We start from the raw sequence: 20,697 nt of genomic DNA, 5'->3' as shown, positions 1-20,697 counted from the left end.
AATGTGTTTTCTAAATAATATACTTTAGTGGCTTCAGATAATTTAATGTACATTTACAGAATTTTAAAACAGCACTGCAGCAAAGCTCCTGCCTATGTAGCACAGCATCCGCTATCATAGAATAATGTAATGGTTCTTGTATTCGATTTTTGCCATTTATGGGTTAAGTTTTTTCCTTTTTTGTTTTTTTTTTTAACTTGCTCCTCTGTACTGCAGAAATCACAATCTCATATGAATGGCAGTTTGTAGCCGGCATTCACAGGAGGATCGTAATGAGACGTGTCATCAGCCGACGTCTGGCAGTCATGACAAACCAACGGCGCCTCGCAATCAAGTCACAGGGGCGCCGATGGGACCAGAAAGTGGCATGCTTCAATGCCAGCATGTGTTAAATCCTGCGGTCAGACAGCAGAATTTAACTGGTTAATTGCAATGGGCAGATCGCCGATCCACGCGTCACTGTAAAGCGGGCTTTACACACTACGATATTTCTAGCAATTGCTAGCGATATCGTACGGAAAAGCACCCGCCCCCGTCGTGCATGCGATATCGTGTGATCGCTGCCGCAGCGAACATTATCGCTACGGCAGCTTCACATGCACATACCTGGTCGGCGGCGTCACTGTGACCGCCGAACAATCCCTTCCTCAAGGGGGAGGTGCGTTTGGCGTCACCGCGACGTCACTAAGCAACCGGCCAATCAAAGCGGAGGGGCGGAGATGAGCGGGACAAACATCCCTCCCACCTCCTTCCTTTCTCATTGCGGGCGGGACGCAGGTAAGGTGAGGTGAGGTTCTTCGCTCCTGCGGTGTCACACACGGCGATGTGTGTTGCCGCAGGAACGAGGAACAACATCTTTAAACAACCATTAACAATTTTTGGTTTTAGGACGACCTCTCCATGATGAACGATTTTCACCACTTTGGAGGACGTTTAAGGTCGCTGGTGTTACACGCTGCGATACCGTTAATGACGCCAGATCTGCATCACTAACGACGTGACCCCAACGATAAAACATTAACGATATCATAGCGTGTAAAGCCCCCTTTAGAGTCACATGATGGTTGATTAAATCAGCAGTCGTGTTGGGAATAATGTTTGATGCTGGCTCGCACGCCGAGCTAAGGCAGAGACATGTCAAAAGTCATGAAGAGGTTATAGGGAACCTGTGACCAGGTATCTGCTATGCCACCTGGGAGCGACCTGATGTACGGACAGAGATCCTGATTCCAGGGAATTATCGCTTACTGCAGTTTTGATAAAATCATTGTATCTGCTGCAAATGTAACATTTCTCTGAATGCTGAGCTCTGTAAAATTATTTGTCACAGGACTTCTTGATGGGTGTTTGATAAAATCACTGTTTTATCAGCAGTAAACTTGCTTCCATGTAGCCCTCCATATTCATGATCTCTGTATAACACCGCCCCACCACTGATTGACAGCTTTCTGTGGTCACCGAGCAATCAGTGGTGGGGCGGGGTTATACAGAGATCATGAATATGGAGGACTACATGGAAGCAAGTTTACTGCTAATAAAACAGTGATTTTAGCAAAAACACAAGGAGCCCTGATAAGTGACAAATAATTTTTACCTTTACACTATTGTGTACCTACATTACGTGCCAAAACCCTGGTGACAGACTCCCTTTAAGAAATCTGCAGTTAAGAAGTGAGCTGACTATATATAATATATATTCCTGCAATTCTGCTCCCTTTGATGTGTCAGTAATGTGATCTTTAGCAGCACTTTATTCAAGGGATTACATACAGGAATAATGAAGGGTGGCCTGATGGAGAGGAGTAAGCTGCGATGCTGCAATCCTGTAGCTAAGACTGGATTCAGACAAACGTATAGCATCCGATGCAATATGCTAATGACCCTCGGCTCCCGCTGTATTGCTAGTGTTAGCCGAGTGTCAGGCGACTGTGACCGATCCTGCAGCTGCGGAGGAGATTGAGGGACTAATATCCCCATCTCCTCCATTGTCATCTGATGTGATTCTCGCACTGCACTATATCATCCGAATGCAGTCCAATGTTTCACTTTCACCCATAGACTTGTATGGGTGTGAGTGACACGACTCTCGCAGACAATCGCAGCATGCTATGACTTTTTTCTCATCCAGAATCTGGATGAGAAAAAAAAGCTGCCCATCTGCTCTGCCTCATTGACTAACATTGGCCTGAGTACAATGCGAGATTTTCTTGCATTGTTCTGATCAGATTCATATGGTTGTCCTCCACACAGACTGGCCTACATTGTGACAGGCAATCAGGGATTGATTGCTGGTAAGCAAATGACAAACCCAAGATGAAAGTTCAAAATGTATGGATAAAATAAAACTACACTGCTCGTAGAATACTGCTGGTCATTCAGTATTATAGCAAAAATAGTAAATTTGCTGAAGTGCTGCTTCAATAAAAAACTGCCCATGCAACGTCGAGAAATCAAGATATTTAGGTTTCAGAAGATAGCTAGGGCTTGTAGGCTTCTGTAAAGTCCATTTCTATACATAACAGTGCCACATCATATTCAACATGATGCCACCGAGTGACCCAGCTGAGGGTAACTGAAATGTATGCTGCAAATAAAGTGTCAGTTCTGTCAGTGTAGGCCTAAAATATATTGGCAAAGACAGAGCACCTTTTTCTAGCTGTGACACATTATCGATGCATCTTACAACTACTTGAAATTAAAAAGCAGTAAAAAAAAACCAGAAAATTACTGCACACAAAGCTCCATTTAAGTAGGTGTTGACTTTATACAGTTTAGAATGTGTAAACAATGCAAACTTTACCCACCCTTCAGAAAATGCCCTGGTAGCACCAGGTCTAAAGTGGACAGATTTGCGGCAAGCCCGAATTTTCAAGTTTTTTGTGTGGCTTTCCTTTATTACTCATGAATCCTCGGGTGATATTCTGTGCTTTCGTTTTTGTTTTGTTTTTTTTGGGGGAGGGGGGGGGAGGGAGGGGTTGAGGGTGTTCTTTTTTGCTCCCCTTCATTGAGAGCCGTAACTTTATCTTTCCGTCAATCTTGCCATATAAGGGCTTAATTTTTGCCAGACAAGTTGTACTTTTATACGAAACCATAAGTTTTACCATATAGTGTACAGGAAAACAGGAAAAAAATAATTCCAAGTACGGAAAAATTGCAAAAAAAAAACAAAAAAAAAACCTGATTGCACAGGGTTCACTATATGGTAAAACTGATGTGTCGGTTAGATGTCTCAGGCGGCTGCGAGTTTGTAGATACCACACATGAATAGGATTACTTTTATCTAAGGGGTTTAAAAAAAAATCATAAGTGTGTCCAAACATATGTAGCACTTTTTGCGCCATTTTCCACAACCCGTAGCATTCTAATTTTTTCGGGATCTATGGCTGTGATGGCTTATTTTTTAACGTCTCGAGCTGACGTTTTTAACTACAATTTTTATGCAGATGCTACCTTTTGATCGACTGTTATTGAATTTTGCAGCAACCAAAACACGTAATTTTGGCGTTTGGAATTTTTTTGCCACTATGCTGTTAACTGATCAGGTTGACTGATTTTATATTTTGATAGATCGAGCATTTCTCAATGTGGTGATACCAAAGATGGTTCGGGGTTTTGTTTAACCCTTTAATTGTCAATAGGGTGAATGGGGAATGATTTGAATTTATTTTTTTTTATTTTTTTAAAACTTAAAACTTTTTTTTAATTTTTTTTTTTACTAGTCCCCTTAGGGGACTATAAATATCAGCAGTTTGATCGCTTGCACAGCTCAGATCAGCTGAAACGCTGCTCTCCTCTTACAGACGGCGTACTGCCGGCTCTAACAGGAAGTGAGAGTCATGATAGCGACAGAAGTCATCCTATGACCCTGTGGTACCATGGCAACCATCGGCTCTCCGTAATCACGTCACGGGGCTTCCGATGGCGGCGGGGAAAGGCGTTCCCCGCTGGGGCTATTTACATTGTGCTGTCACATTTTGACAAAACGATCAAAGGGGTTAACAGCTGACATGTGCAGGGATCACCACCGGCTAACCGCAGCAGCCAGCGGTGATTATACGGACATGAATTAAAGAGGTTAATTTACCAACAGTTCCAAAGATATAGGCCTCTTTATAGCCTTTATCAAAGGGACGTTTCTCATAGGCTTAGCATGCAGAAGAAGGGAATTTTGTTACTTACCGTAAATTCCTTTTCTTCTAGCTCTTATTGGGAGACCCAGACGATTGGGGTATAGCTACTGCCCTCCGGAGGCCACACAAAGCACTACACCAAAAGTGCAAGGCCCCTCCCCTTCTGGCTATACCCCCCCGTGGTATCACGGGTACTCCAGTTTTAGTGCCAAAGCAAGAAGGAGGAAGCCAACAACTGGTTTAAACAAATTAACTCCGATTAACATCGGAGAACTGAAAAACCGTTCAACATGAACAACATGTGTACCCGCAAACAGCAAAAACAATCCCGAAGGACAACAGGGCGGGTGCTGGGTCTCCCAATAAGAGCTAGAAGAAAAGGAATTTACGGTAAGTAACAAAATTCCCTTCTTCTTCAGCGCTCTATTGGGAGACCCAGACGATTGGGACGTCCAAAAGCTGTCCCTGGGTGGGTAACGAAATACCTCATGTTAGAGCTGCAAAACAGCCCTCCCCTACGGGGATGTCACTGCCGCCTGCAGGACTCTTCTACCTAAGCTGGCATCCGCCGAAGCATAGGTATGCACCTGATAATGCTTGGTGAAAGTGTGCAGACTCGACCAGGTAGCTGCCTGACACACCTGTTGAGCCGAAGCCTGGTGCCGTAATGCCCAGGACGCACCCACGGCTCTGGTTGAGTGGGCTTTTAGCCCTGAAGGAACCGGAAGCCCAGCAGAACGGTAGGCCTCTATAATTGGTTCTTTGATCCATCGAGCCAAGGTAGCTTTAGAAGCCTGCAACCCCTTGCGCGGACCAGCGACAAGGACAAAAAGTGCATCGGAACGGCGCATGGGCGCCGTGCGGGAAATGTAGATCCTGAGAGCTCTCACCAGATCTAGCAAACGCAAGTCCTTTTCATACCGGTGAACCGGATGAGGATAAAAGGAAGGCAAGGATATATCCTGATTAAGATGAAACGAGGATACGACCTTAGGGAGAAACTCCGGAATGGGGCGCAGCACTACTTTGTCCTGGTGGAACACCAAGAAGGGAGCCTTGGATGACAGAGCTGCCAGCTCAGACACTCGCCGAAGCGATGTGATCGCAACAAGAAACGCCACTTTCTGTGACAGGCGAGAAAAAGAAACTTCTTTGAGAGGCTCGAAAGGCGGCTTCTGGAGAGCAACTAGTACTCTGTTCAGATCCCATGGATCCAACGGCCGCTTGTACGGGGGCACAATATGACAGACCCCCTGCAGGAACGTGCGCACCTTAGGAAGACGTGCTAGACGCTTCTGAAAAAACACGGATAGTGCCGAGACTTGCCCTTTAAGGGAGCTGAGCGACAAGCCCTTTTCCAACCCTGATTGCAGGAAAGACAGAAAAGTGGGCAATGCAAATGGCCAGGGAGACACTCCCTGAGCAGAGCACCAGGTTAAGAAAATCTTCCACGTTCTGTGGTAGATCTTAGCAGAAGTTGACTTCCTAGCTTGTCTCATTGTGGCTACCACTCCCTGGGATAAGCCTGTTGACGATAGGATCCAGGACTCAATGGCCACACAGTCAGGTTCAGGGCCGCAGAATTCTGATGGAAAAACGGCCCTTGAGACAGCAGGTCTGGACGGTCTGGAAGTGACCACGGTCGGCCGACCGTGAGATGCCACAGATCCGGATACCACGATCTCCTCGGCCAGTCTGGGGCGACGAGTATGATGCGGCTGCAATCGGATCTGATCTTGCGTAATACTCTGGGCAAGAGTGCCAGAGGCGGGAATACATATGGGAGGCGGAACTGCGACCAATCTTGCACCAAGGCGTCTGCCGCCAGAGCTCTTTGATCGCGCGACCGCGCCATGAATGCCGGGACCTTGTTGTTGTGCCGAGACGCCATTAAGTCGACGTCCGGCACCCCCCAGCGGCGACAGATTTCTTGAAACACGTCCGGGTGAAGGGACCATTCCCCTGCGTCCATACCCTGGCGACTGAGGAAGTCTGCTTCCCAGTTTTCTACGCCTGGGATGTGAACCGCGGAGATGGTGGATGCTGTGTCCTCCACCCAATTCAGAATGCGCCGGACTTCCTGAAAGGCTTGCCGGCTGCGCGTCCCTCCTTGGTGGTTGATGTATGCCACCGCTGTGGAGTTGTCCGACTGGATTCGGATCTGCTTTCCTTCCAGCCACTGTTGAAAGGCTAGTAGGGCAAGATACACTGCCCTGATTTCCAGAACATTGATCTGAAGGGTGGACTCTTGCGGAGTCCACGTCCCCTGAGCCCTGTGGTGTAGAAACACTGCTCCCCACCCCGACAGACTCGCATCTGTCGTGACCACTGCCCAGGATGGGGGCAGGAAGGATCTTCCCTGAGACAATGAGGTGGGAAGGAGCCACCATTGTAGAGAGTCCTTGGCCGTCTGGGAAAGAGAGACTTTCCTGTCTAGGGAAGTTGTCTTCCCGTCCCATTGGCGGAGAATGTCCCATTGAAGTGGACGCAGATGAAACTGCGCAAAGGGAACTGCTTCCATGGCTGCCACCATCTTCCCTAGGAAGTGCATGAGGCGCCGCAAGGGGTGCGACTGGCCCTGAAGGAGAGATTGCACCCCTGTCTGTAAGGACCGCTGCTTGTTTAGCGGAAGCTTCACTCTCGCTGCTCGAGTATGGAACTCCATGCCAAGATACGTTAGTGACTGTGTCGGTGACAGATTTGACTTTGGAAAGTTGATGATCCATCCAAAAGTCTGGAGAGTCTCCAGCGTAGCATGTAGACTGAGTTGGCATGCCTCTTGAGAGGGTGCCTTGACAAGTAGATCGTCTAGGTAAGGGATCACCGAGTGTCCCTGAGAGTGCAAGACTGCTACCACCGCCGCCATGACCTTGGTGAAGACCCGGGGGGCTGTCGCCAGACCGAATGGCAGAGCTACGAACTGAAGATGGTCGTCTCCTATCACAAAACGTAGAAAACGTTGATGTTCTGTAGCAATTGGCACGTGGAGATAAGCATCTTTGATGTCTATTGAGGCAAGGAAGTCTCCTTGAGACATTGAGGCAATGACAGAACGGAGGGTTTCCATCCGGAACCGTCTGGCGTGCACATGTTTGTTGAGCAGTTTTAGGTCCAGAACAGGACGGAACGAGCCGTCCTTTTTTGGCACCACAAAGAGATTGGAGTAAAACCCTCTCCCTTGTTCCTGAGACGGTACAGGAACCACTACTCCTTCCGCTCTTAGGGAGTCCACCGCCTGCCGCAGGACATCTACACGGTCTGGATGTGGGGAGGTTCTGAAGAACCGAGCTGGAGGACGAGAACTGAACTCGATTCTGTACCCGCGAGACAAAATGTCTGTCACCCACCGGTCTTTGACCTGTGACATCCAAGTGTCGTAAAAGCGGGAGAGCCTGCCCCCGACCGGAGATGCGGAGGGAGGGGACTGGAAGTCATGAGGTAGCCGCTTTGGAAGCGGTTCCTCCATTTGCTTTCTTGGGGCGTGAGTGAGCCCGCCAGGAATCTGAGTTTCTTTGCGTCCTCTGAGTCCCTTTGGACGAGGAGAATTGTGTTTTGCCCGAACCTCGAAAGGACTGAAACTTCTGCTGCCACTTTCTCTGCTGAGGTTTGCTTGATCTGGGCTGGGGTAAAGAGGAGTCTTTACCCTTGGACTGTTTAATGATGTCAGCCAATGGCTCGCCAAACAGTCTATCTCTAGATAAAGGCAAGCTGGTTAAACATTTTTTGGAACCAGCATCTGCTTTCCAGTCCTTTAACCACAATGCCCTGCGCAAAACTACCGAATTGGCAGACGCCATTGAGGTGCGGCTGGTAGATTCTAGGACCGCATTGATAGCGTAAGAGGCAAACGCAGACATCTGCGAGGTAAGGTGCGCCACTTGCGGCACCGCTGGATGTATGATAGCATCCACTTTTGCTAAACCAGCTGAAATAGCTTGGAGTGCCCATACGGCTGCGAATGCTGGAGCAAACGACGCGCCGATAGCTTCATAGACAGATTTTAACCAAAGGTCCATCTGTCTGTCATTGGCATCCTTAAGTGAAGCGCCATCCTCCACTGCAACTATGGATCTAGCTGCAAGCTTGGAAATCGGGGGGTCCACCTTTGGACACTGGGTCCAGCGCTTGACCACATCAGGTGGGAAAGGATAACGTGTATCCTTAGAACGTTTAGAGAAACGCTTTTCTGGATGAGCGTCGTGTTTCTGGATTGATTCTCTGAAGTCAGAGTGATCCAACAGAGCACTTAATTTACGCTTGGGATAGAGGAAACGAAACTTCTCCTGCTCTGCCGCTGCCTCTTCTGCTGAAGGGGCTGGGGGAGAAATATCTAACAGCCTATTGATGGCTGAGATAAGATCGTTTACCATGGCGTCCCCATCCGGGGTATCCAGATTGAGAGGGGTTCCAGGATTAGACTCCTGATCACTCTCTTCAGACACATCACATGGAGACTGATTGCGCTGAGACCCTGAGCAGTGTGATGACGTTGAGGGTCTTTCCCAGCGAGCCCGCTTGGGGTGGCTGGGGCAATCATCTGAGTCATTATACTCATCCTGAGAAGCCGGGGACCCCCTTGCAGTCTGGATTAAATCCAACTGCGGAGGATTAGAGGACATAGACCTCGCCATGTCCATAGACTGAGCCCCAGGCATGGATTGCAAAGTTTCCAGGATTTTTGCCATAGCCACAGACATATTATCCGCAAAAACTGCAAAGTCTGTCCCTGACACCGGGGCAGGACTTACAAGCGTCTGAGCCTGGGTCACTACCTCTCCGGACTCCGGCTGGCGAAGCAGCACCGGATCTGAGCATTGCACACAATGGGGGTCATTGGAGCCTGCTGGTAGAGCAGCCCCACATGCAGTACACGCAGTGCACACAGCCCTAGCCTTGGCAGCCTTGCGTCTTGTGGATGACATGTTGCTGCCTCCTCAGAGCGATCTGGGGTATTCAGCCAGGAAGCGACCTCACAGTGCAAGAAATCAATAAATATCTATGTCCAGTGACACAGTACACTAATACACAGTAAGGCACTAGAGGGGCCAGCTGAAAAGCCGCTTACCGCCCGCTTAAGAGCGGGTGTGTGGTCTCCCAAAGCCCCTCAGTCTAGGTCTCCCAGAGCCTTGCGTCCTTCCTCCAGCCAGACATGCATGTAATGGCTGCCGGCGTCCTGAGAGAGGAAGGGGGGCGGGCCCTGGGCGTTCCTGACCAAGAGCGGGAAGCCTGCTTCCCTCTGTGCATAGTGAGAGGGCTGGAGCATGTAAATCAGGCTCCAGCCCTCGTCGCTGCCGTGAAACAGCGTCTCTCCCCTACCCTGATTGACAGGGTGGGGGCGGGAACGATCGGAGCTGCCGGCGTCCTAGGCCCAAAAGCCGGGGACTAGCGTTATAAACGCCCCCGCCGTAAAAGCGCGGTCGGCGTATCCCCGGCGCACCACAAGTCACAGCAGCGCCGCCGGTCCAGTGAGGGTCGGCGCTGCGTTCCCAGAACACAAAGTCCCCCAGATAACTGTAGGAACACCAGCTCAGTGTACGGTCCCCGGCGCACTACAACGCCCAGCCAGCCCGGAGTGCGTCTGTGCCTGCCGGGGACACAGAGTACCTGTATGATGCAGGGCCCGGTCCCTGATGGTACTCCTGCTCGGCATCCACCAGGTGCTATGGGTCTGTGGATGGAGCCCGGCGTCAGAGCTTTGAGGCCGGCAGGATCCCACTTCCACAGAGCCCCCAAGGGGATGTGGAAGGAAAACAGCATGTGGGGCTCCAGCCCTGTACCAGCAATAGGTACCTCAACCTTACAACACCATCCAGGGGTGAGAAGGGAGCATGCTGGGGGCCCTATATGGGCCCTCTTTTCTTCCATCCGAAATAGTCAGCAGCTACTGCTGACTAAAATCTGTGGAGCTATGCATGGAATGTCTGACCTCCTTCGCACACAAAGCTAAAACTGGAGTACCCGTGATACCACGGGGGGGTATAGCCAGAAGGGGAGGGGCCTTGCACTTTTGGTGTAGTGCTTTGTGTGGCCTCCGGAGGGCAGTAGCTATACCCCAATCGTCTGGGTCTCCCAATAGAGCGCTGAAGAAAAGTCTAAAGAAAATTCCGTTAACCACGAACTTTGGTTAAAAAAAAACAAACAAAAAAAAAAACAACTCAGTGGGGCAATGGCAAAATGGTCTGCTTTTCACCCGTTGAAAAGGGTCAAAAGTGGGGAATGGGGAAGGGCTAAACATAACTCAACACACCAGTTATTTTAGGACCTTACAGTTTTTCAGTTCTCTTTGTGCCATTTGTCCTACATTGAGCACCCCTTCAAATTTGTTTTGTCATGTTTTTTGCTCTGTTTCCCAATCTCCCTCTACATGTCTATTTTTTTATTTATTTTTTTTTAACCTTTTTTTAGGGGGGGGGGGGGTGTCTTCAAATCAAAATCTGTATTAAAAAAAAAACAAAACTAAACAGAAATGTTGCAATTTTCACACTGGCCATTGGGGATATTTTATTGTGATATTTCCAATCCTTTCATAAACATTTTTCGCAGGCTCATTATCATCGCGGGCAGGATTACAATGACAGGTCACAGCAGATAACTCAGCATCTACCATGCACAGTAGGTGATGTCCGAGCTGACCATGCACCCTTAGGCCTGTTTCATACGTCAGTGATTCTGGTACGTTTGTGCTTTTTTTTTTAAACATACCAGAATCACTGACATACGCAGACCCATTATAATGAATGGGTCTGCTCACACATCAGTGATGTTTCACTGACCATGTCTCCGTGCAGCGTTCACGCGTGTCCGTGATTGCCGCACGGAGACATGTCCATTTTTTTCTGGCATCACTGATGTCACACGGACCACGCAGTGGTGTGATCCGTGAAACACGTGCCAGAAAAAAACGTGCTTTTAAAATAAAAATCATTTTTACTCACCCGACTTCAGCGGCGCTCTCTGCAGCCCGTGCAGTCTGCTGCTTCTGAGCCGGCTCATTACTGTCGCGCATATTCATGATGCACGACACAGCCGACACGGAAGCAGCTGCTGCGGGGGTCAGAGCCGGCCGGATGCTGCACCGCGGAAGCCATCAGCACCATGGAGAGCGGGAGCACGCAAAGGTGAGTTGATTTCTAAGTGCAATCACGGGCCACGGAGAACGGAGCCCGGATTGCACTTAGACAACCCACGTGTGCCGTGATTCATGGCACACGGAGGGACATGTGCGTGTTTTACACGCCAGTGAAAAACGTCAGTGTTTTTCACTGACGTGTGAAACGGGCCTTAAGGCTACTTTCACACTTGCGTTCAGTGGAGTCCATCACTATGGAGAATAGCGCAGTCCGTTAACGCACTGCGCTATTCTCCATAGACTTGTATGGACGACGCACTGTAACGCAAGTGCCAGCGTTGCATCCGCCGGACGACGCAGCGTCGTTATTTTGACGCTGCGTCGGGCGGAAGGAACGCAGCTTGTAACGTTTTTTTGAGCAGCGGAATCCTTTGGATTTCACTGCGCATGCTCTCTCTGGCTCCCTGCACCCGTAACCAGGGTACACATCGGGTAACCAAGGAACCCTGGTTACGTGTGCCGGGAACCCGACACTTCTCCGCCCTGCTCCGCCTCCTCCCGCACTCCGTTTGTATACACACACACACTTACTCACCTGTCCCCCAGCGATGCAGTCCCCGCGGCACTGACGTCCTCAGCCATGGCCCCGCTTGGCTCCATCCACTTCGCACTCCGCCCGCCACTCCCGTCCCCCGCACACATTGTCGGCGACCGAACGATCAGCTGATCACCCGGCGGCCGGCTACTGTGAGTGATCAGCTGATCACCCGGCGGCCGGCTACTGTGAGCGATCAGCTGATCACCCGGCGGCCGGCTACTGTGAGCGATCAGCTGATCACCCGGTGGCCGGCTACTGTGAGCGATCAGCTGATCGTTTACAATAGTCTGCCGACGGTAAAACTGTAAAAAACCCAAAACGGATTGCGTTGTTTTGCAGCATCCGTTGCGCCACTATATGCAACACATCCGTTGCATCCGTCACACAACGCAATGCAACGGATACCGTTCAATGCAAGTGTGAAAGTAGCCTCACTCTTCACAATCACCTTTGCACAAATTCATTAGATGCTTCAATACAAAAAAATAGAGTGAGTCCGTCTACTGTTGGCTAAAGTACATTTGGATTTCCTGAAACAAGAGCTATTAATCTAGAATAGACCCAGCGTGAAAATTGCAAGCTTCATTCTATTTTTAATACAGATCGAGATAGGACTTTTTTTTTATAGACAAAATACTTTTGAACACAAAAACCTGATGTAAACAGTAGTTGATCTTCTGATGACCTTCCCCTTTAAGAATTGTACATAATATGTAAAAATACTCACAAAGTACCACGAGACGCCTGTCTTGCAGCTTGTCGCTCTTTTCTCTTTTTATCTGGGGGTTTTGCCAGTACTATTTCAATTTCTTCACCCTCCAGGTCAGTTCCATTCATTTCATCTATAGCCTGCTCAGAAACAAGAACATTTATAGACTTTAGCAAGCTATGTAGCCATCATCACAAAAATGGCATACAAATAGTCAAAAAAGCCTTCAGTCTCTAAAAAATAAAAGGGTTTTTAATCTTTTAGGCCTAAAACACACTTCCGCAAAAAAAACGTCCGTGTGACACGGTCCGTTTTTCGGGTCCGTGTTCCGTTTTTTTGGGGCGTTTCTCCGGTACGTATGGCATCCGTGTGATGGCGTATGCGAGCCGTGTGTACGTGTAAAATGTCCGTGTGTACGTGTAAAGAAGGGAATTTTGTTACTTACCGTAAATTCCTTTTCTTCTAGCTCTTATTGGGAGACCCAGACGATTGGGTGTATAGCACTGCCTCCGGAGGCCACACAAAGCAATTACACTAAAAAGTGTAAGGCCCCTCCCCTTCTGGCTATACACCCCCAGTGGGATCACTGGCTCACCAGTTTTAGTGCAAAAGCAAGAAGGAGGAAAGCCAATAACTGGTTTAAACAAATTCACTCCGAGTAACATCGGAGAACTGAAAACCGTTCAACATGAACAACATGTGTACCCGCAAACAAACCAAAAATCCCGAAGGACAACAGGGCGGGTGCTGGGTCTCCCAATAAGAGCTAGAAGAAAAGGAATTTACGGTAAGTAACAAAATTCCCTTCTTCTTCGGCGCTCTATTGGGAGACCCAGACGATTGGGACGTCCAAAAGCTGTCCCTGGGTGGGTAAAGAAATACCTCATGTTAGAGCTGCAAGACAGCCCTCCCCTACGGGGAGGCAACTGCCGCCTGCAGGACTCTTCTACCTAGGCTGGCGTCCGCCGAAGCATAGGTATGCACCTGATAATGTTTGGTGAAAGTGTGCAGACTCGACCAGGTAGCTGCCTGGCACACCTGTTGAGCCGTAGCCTGGTGTCGTAATGCCCAGGATGCACCCACGGCTCTGGTAGAATGGGCCTTCAGCCCTGATGGAACCGGAAGCCCAGCAGAACGGTAGGCTTCAAGAATTGGTTCCTTGATCCATCGAGCCAGGGTGGCCTTAGAAGCCTGCGACCCTTTGCGCGTACCAGCGACAAGGACAAAGAGTGCATCCGAACGGCGCAAGGGCGCCGTACGGGAAATGTAGATTCTGAGTGCTCTCACCAGATCTAACAAATGTAAATCCTTCTCATACCGATGGACTGCATGAGGACAAAACGAAGGCAAAGAGATATCCTGATTAAGATGAAAAGAGGATACCACCTTCGGGAGAAACTCCTGAATGGGGCGCAGCACTACCTTGTCCTGGTGGAAGACCAGGAAGGGAGTCTTGGATGACAGCGCTGCCAGCTCAGACACTCTCCGAAGAGATGTGATCGCTACCAGAAAAGCCACGTTCTGGGATAGTCTAGAAAGTGAAACCTCCCTCAGAGGCTCGAAGGGCGGCTTCTGGAGGGCATAGTACCCTGTTCAGATCCCATGGATCTACCGGCCGCTTGCACGGGGGAACGATATGGCAAACCCCCTGTAGGAACGTGCGCACCATAGGAAGGCGTGCCAAACGCCTCTTGAAAAAAGACGAATAGCGCCGATACCTGACCTTTAAGGGAGCCGAGCGCCAAACCTTTTTCTAACCCAGATAGCAGGAAAGAAAGAAAGGTAGGCAATGCAAATGGCCAGGGAGACACTCCCTGAGCAGAGCACCAGGATAAGAATATCCTCCACGTTCTGTGGTTCTTAGCGGACGTGGGCTTCCTAGCCTGTCTCATGGTGGCAACGACCCCGTGGAATAATCCTGAAGACGCTAGGATCCAGGACTCAATGGCCACACAGTCAGATTCAGGGCCGCGGAATTCCGATGGAAAAAACGGCCCTTGGGACAGCAAGTTTGGTCGGTCTGGTAGTGCCCACGGTTGGCCGACCGTGAGCTGCCACAGATCCGGATACCACGCCCTCCTCGGCCAGTCTGGGGCGACGAGTATGACGCGGCTGCAATCGGATCTGATCTTGCGTAGCACTCTAGGCAAGGGTGCCAGAGGTGGAAACACATAAGGGAGCCGGAACTGCGACCAATCTTGCGCTAGGGCGTCTGCCGCCAGCGCTCTTTGATCGCGAGACCGTGCCATGAAGGTTGGGACCTTGTTGTTGTGCCGGGGCGCCATTAGGTCGACGTCCGGCCTTCCCCAGCGGCGACAGATTTCCTGAAACACGTCCGGGTGAAGGGACCATTCCCCTGCGTCCATGCCCTGGCGACTGAGGAAGTCTGCTTCCCAGTTTTCTACGCCGGGGATGTGAACTGCGGATATGGTGGAGGCCGTGGCATCCACCCACATCAGAATCCGCCGGACTTCCTGGAAGGCTTGCCGACTGCGTGTCCCCCCTTGGTGATTGATGTATGCCACCGCTGTGGACTTGTCCGATTGAATTCGGATCTGCTTTCTTTCCAGCCACTGCTGGAAGGCTAGTAGGGCAAGATACACTGCTCTGATTACCAGAACATTGATCTGAAGGGTGGACTCCTGCTGAGTCCACGGACCCTGAGCCCTGTGGTGGAGAAAAACGCTCCCCACCCTGACAGACTCGCGTCTGTCGTGACCACCGCCCAAGACGGTGGTAGGAAGGATCTTCCCTGTGATAATGAGGTGGGAAGAAGCCACCATTGCAGAGAGTCCTTGCCGTCTGTGAAAGGGATACTTTCCTGTACAGGGATGTTGACTTCCCGTCTCATTGGCGGAGAATGTCCCATTGAAGTGAACGCAGATGAAACTGCGCAAACGGAACCACCTCCATTGCCGCCACTATCTTCCCGAGGAAGTGCATGAGGCGTCTTAAGAAGTGCGACTGACCTTTAAGGAGAGTCTGCACCCCAGTCTGTAGTGACCGCTGCTTGTCCAGCGGAAGCTTCACTACCGCTGAGAGGGTATGAAACTCCATGCCAAGATACGTTAGTGATTGGGTCGTGACAGGTTTGACTTTGAGAAGTTGATGATCCACCCGAATGTCTGGAGAGTCTCCAGCGCAACATTCAGGCTGAGTTGGCATGCCTGTTGAGAGGGTGCCTTGACAAGTATATCGTCCAAGTAAGGGATCACAGAGTGTCCCTGTGAGTGCAAGACTGCTACCACTGCCGTCATGACCTTGGCGAACCCCCGTGGGGCTGTCGCCAGCCCGAATGGCAGAGCTACGAACTGAAGCTGGTCGTTTCCTATCACGAAATGTAGAAAAACATTGGTGCTCTGTAGCAATCGGCACGTGGAGATAAGCATCTTAGATGTCTATTGATGCTAGGAAATTTCCTTGAGACATTGAGGCAATGACGGAGCGGAGGGTATCATCCGGAACCGCCTGGCCTCCACGTGCTTGTTGAGCAGTTTTAGGTCCAGAACGGAACGGAAAGAGCCATCCTTGTTTGGCACCACAACCAGATTGGAGGAAAACCGTGTCTTGTTCCTGAAGAGGAACCGGGATTACCACTCCTTCTGCCTGTAGAAGAGCATCTGCTCGGTGGGGATGTGGGGACGTTCTGAAGAATCGAGTCGGAGGACGAGAACAGAACTCTGTCCTGTGCACGTGGGCACACTGTCCCTCACCCACCGGTCTGTGACCTGTGGCAGCTAAATGTCGCCAAAGGCGAGCGAGTCTGCCATCAACCGCGGATGCGGAAAGATGAGAGAGCTGAGAGTCATGAGGAGACCGCCTTGGTAGCGGTTCCTCCGGCTGCCTTCCTTGGGCGTGATTGAGCCCGGCCGGCAGCTGAGCCCCTCTGAGGCTTTTCAGCCCTTTTGGACGAGGACAATTGGGACCTGCCCGAGCCTGGGAAGGACCGAAACCTCGGCTGTCCTTCCAGGACAGCATTAATAGGGTAAGTCGCAATACAGACATTGCGAGGTTACGGACGCCCCTGCGGCACAGATGTACTTGTGCTCAAGACCAGCTGCACAAGAACAGCTGAAAAGCTTAGGGTGCCCATACGGCTGTGAATGCCGGAGCAACCGACACGCCGATAGCCTCACAGACAGATTTCAACCAGAGTCCATCTGTCTGTCAATGGCAACTGTAAGTGAAGTCCCATCTCCACTGCAACTGTGGCTCTAGCCGCAAGCCTGGAGATTGGAGAATCCACCTTTGGACCCTGGGTCCAACGCCTGACCACGTCAGGGGGAAAGTGATAACGTGTATCCTTAATACGTTTGGAGAAAACGCTTATCTGGTAAGCGTGGTGTTTCTGGACTGCTTCTCTGAAGTCAGCGTGGCCAGAACACTACTCAATATACGTTTGAGTTTGAAATGGGACTTCTCCTGCTGTGAAGCTGACTCCTCCGCTGGGGGAGCTGAGGGAGAAAAGATCCAACATTCCATTGATGGACGCTATAGGATCATTCCTTATGGCGTCACCATCCGGTGTATCCGGAGTGAGAGCGGTGTCAGGATCAAAGTCCTGATGAGCTACGTCTACCTCATCATACAGAGAGCCTCCTGGGACCCCCCCGGAGCACCGATTTTTAATCCAAGTGAGGGTGGCCAGGGAGCAATGATCCAGATTGCCCATGGCCTGTCCGGACTGCAAGTCTCTATCCCATTGCAACTCCGTCCCTGTCCTTGGACAGGGTTGAGAGGTGGTTCTTTTGGCCACGTCAAGTAGAGACCCCAGCTGACCAAGTGCTACAGGGGAGCATTGCACCCAATGGGGAGCAGTGCCGTGGAACAGTATCACATGCAGCAAAAACAGCATCGAAAGCCTGTGTTGCTTATATGCTGCTGCCGACTTATAGAGCCAAGAATGGCGACCGTACAGTGCAATGTATATCATACAAGCATAAAGTACAAATGAACACTGCAGCACATGCAATACAAGCAGCATAGAAAGCCTGCTTTTCTGCTGCTGTAGACTAGCCATCTAGGGGAATAGAGCCCAGAATAGCGACCATACAGTGCAATGTATAGCATACAAGCATAAGTACAAATGAACACTGCAACCCCTGCAATACAAGCAGCATAGAAAAAAACCTGTGCCTCAGCACCCTTGCTTTTCTGCTGCTGTAGTCTAGCCATTCTATGGCGAATATAGCCAAGACTAGTGACCGTACAGTGCAGTGTACAGCATACAAGCATAAATACACATGAACACTTCAGTACGTGCAATACAAGCAGCATAGAAAGCCTGTGCCGTAGCACCCATGCTTTCCTGCTGCTGATGTGTCGCCATCTAAGAGGGCATATAGCCCGAAATAGTGACCTATGCAGTGTACTTAAATACAAATAGACAAAACTGCGGTATTTAGTGTCAGCACCCCAGGTGCCGCTTACCGCCCGCCTATAAGCGGGTGTGTGGTCGCCCCATTCCTGTTGGTTGCCCAGAGTCCGTTCTCCCAGCTCGGGCTGCAGGAATGGCTGCCGGCGTCCTTCCCCAGCTTGTGTGAGTAGGGGCGGGCCGTGGGCGTGCCCCGAGTCAGAGCGGGAAACCTGGCGTCCCACAGTGTCTAGTGAGAGGGCTGGAGCATGTAAATAAGGCTCCAGCCCTCGGCGCTGCTGAGTGTACAGCGTCTCTCCCCTACCCTGATTGACAGGGTGGGGGCGGGAACGAAGCTGAGTTAGGCCGCAAAAACCGGGGACTGGATTTATGAGCGCCGCCGCCGTAAAAGCGCGGTCGGCGCTAAGTCCCCGGCGCACTACAAGTCCCAGCCGCGCCGCCGCTCACGGAGCGTCCGGCGCGGTAGTTCCCAATAAATAAAGTCACTCAGCTAGGCTGCAGTGACTGTAACCCTTTACTGTCCCCGGCGCACTAGCACACCCAGCAAGTCTGGAGTGTGCTGTGCCTGTGTGTACGGGGACACAGAGTACCTGAATGGTGCAGGGCCATGTCCCTGAACGGCACTCCCGCTCCACATCCAGCAGGTTCAATGGGTCTGTGGATGGAGCCCGGCCTCAGGGCTTTGGGGCCGGTAAGATCCCACTTCCTCAGAGCCCCTCAGGGGGATGGGGAAGGAAAACAGCATGTGGGCTCCAGCCGCCGTACCAGCAATAGGTACCTCAACCTTACAAACCACCAGTGGGGTGAGAAGGGAGCATGCTGGGGGCCCTATATGGGCCCTCTTTTCTTCCATCCGATATAGTCAGCAGCTACTGCTGACTAAACAGTGGAGCTATGCGTGGATGTCTGACCTCCTTCGCACAAAGCCGAAAACTGGTGAGCCAGTGATCCCACTGGGGGTGTATAGCCAGAAGGGGAGGGGCCTTACACTTTTAAGTGTAATTGCTTTGTGTGGCCTCCGGAGGCAGTGCTATACACCCAATCGTCTGGGTCTCCCAATAGAGCGCCGAAGAAATGCCCGTGTATGTGTACGTGGAATGTCCGTTTGTGTGTTGAACAATGTCGTTGATACATGTCGGCTGACAGCAGACAGAGTTGCGCGATGAGAATGAACTCGGGTGAACGTCACCAGACTTCATTGTCATGCCGCGGCTCTGTCTGTGTGCCGCGTACTGATTAGCGGTCCCCTGTGAAGGATTCACCAGTGACTGCTAATCCCCCGAGTGACTGAAGTGAGCAGCCCTCTCTCATACTTACCGCTCCCCGATCACCAGCGCGGCGAGGAACAGCTGTGCAGAGAATACGCGGCAACAATTACTTTGAATATGCCGGCCGCTCAATCAATCTCGTATTCCCTGCTTTCCCCACCCACAGACACCTGTGATTGGTTGCAGTCAGACACGCCCCCCCCACGCTGAGTGACAGCTGTCTCACTGCACCCAATCACAGCAGCCGGTGGGCGTGTCTATACTGTGCAGTAAAATAAATAATTAAAAAAAACGGAGTGCGGTCCCCCCCAATTTTAATACCAGCCAGATAAAGCCATACGGCTGAAGGCTGGTATTCTCAGGATGGGGAGCCCCACGTTATGGGGAGCCCCCCAGCCTAACAATATCAGTCAGCAGCCGCCCAGAATTGCCGCATACATTATATGCGATAGATCTGGGACTGTACCCGGCTCTTCCCGATTCCCGATAAACACACACACCCGAACAATCCTTTATTAGAAAAAAAAACACAAACATATACCCTGGTTCACCACCTTAATAAGCCCCAAAAAGCCCTCCATGTCCGGCGTACTCCACGATGGTCCAGCGTCGCTTCCAGCTGTGCTGCATGAAGGTGACCGGAGCTGCAGAAAACACTGCCGCTCCTGTCAACTCCACGCAGCTAATGAAGGGAATAGCGCGATCAGCTGAGCTGTCACTGAGGTTACCCGCGGCCAACGCTGAATACAGCTGATCGCGCTATTCCCTTCATTAGCTGCGTGGAGGTGACAGGAGCGGCTGTGTCTTCTGCAGCTCCGGTCACCTTCATGCAGCACAGCTGGAAGCGATGCTGGACCATCCTGGAGTACGCCGGACATGGAGGGCTTTTTGGGGCTTATTAAAGTGGTGAACGAGGATATATATGTGTGTGTTTTTCTTTCTAATAAAGGATTGTTCGGGTGTGTGTGTTTATTTACTGTAATTTACAGATTAATCATGGAAGGTATCTCGGGGAGACGCCTGACATGATTAATCTAGGACTTATTGGCAGCTATGGGCTGCCAATAACTCCTTATTACCCCGATTTGCCAACGCACCAGGGCAAAATCGGGAAGAGCCGGGTACAGTCCCAGAACTGTCGCATATAATGTATGCAGCAATTCTGGGCGGCTGCTGACTGATATTGTTAGGCTGGGGGGCTCCCCATAACGTGGGGCTCCCCATCCTGAGAATACCAGCCTTCAGCCGTATGGCTTTATCTGGCTGGTATTAAAATTGGGGGGGACCGCACACCGTTTTTTTTAATTATTTATTTATTTATTTTACTGCACAGTATAGACACGCCCACCGGCTGCTGTGATTGGGTGCAGTGAGACAGCTGTCACTCAGCGTGGGGGGCGTGTCTGACTGCAACCAATCACAGGCGTCTGTGGGTGGGGAAAGCAGGGAATACGAGATTGAATATGCCGGCCGCTCATTAATCAAAGTAATTGTTGCCGCGTATTCTCTGCACAGCTGTTCCTCTCCGCGCTGGTGATCGGGGAGCGGT

General features: G+C 50.7%; 1 protein-coding gene across 4 annotated transcripts in view; it reads right to left on the bottom strand.

Annotated features, from left to right (window-relative positions):
• HNRNPR (heterogeneous nuclear ribonucleoprotein R) overlaps positions 1 to 20,697 on the bottom strand; it is a 180,727-nt gene that overhangs the window by 55,246 nt on the left and 104,784 nt on the right. For all 4 annotated transcript variants that reach the window (XR_012750491.1, XR_012750492.1, XR_012750493.1 and 1 more), the window contains exon 8: positions 12,525 to 12,646. Coding sequence is in view for 1 of the 4 variants with exons in the window: in XM_075336005.1 (XP_075192120.1) it covers positions 12,525 to 12,646 (122 nt within the window). In the remaining 3 variants the exon portion in view is untranslated. The remainder of the gene's footprint in view (positions 1 to 12,524; positions 12,647 to 20,697) is intronic.

The sequence above is a fragment of the Anomaloglossus baeobatrachus genome, chromosome 2 (genome assembly GCF_048569485.1).
Source record: "Anomaloglossus baeobatrachus isolate aAnoBae1 chromosome 2, aAnoBae1.hap1, whole genome shotgun sequence".
NCBI lineage: Eukaryota > Metazoa > Chordata > Amphibia > Anura > Aromobatidae > Anomaloglossus > Anomaloglossus baeobatrachus.
This window is presented reverse-complemented; position numbering and strand designations above follow the sequence as displayed.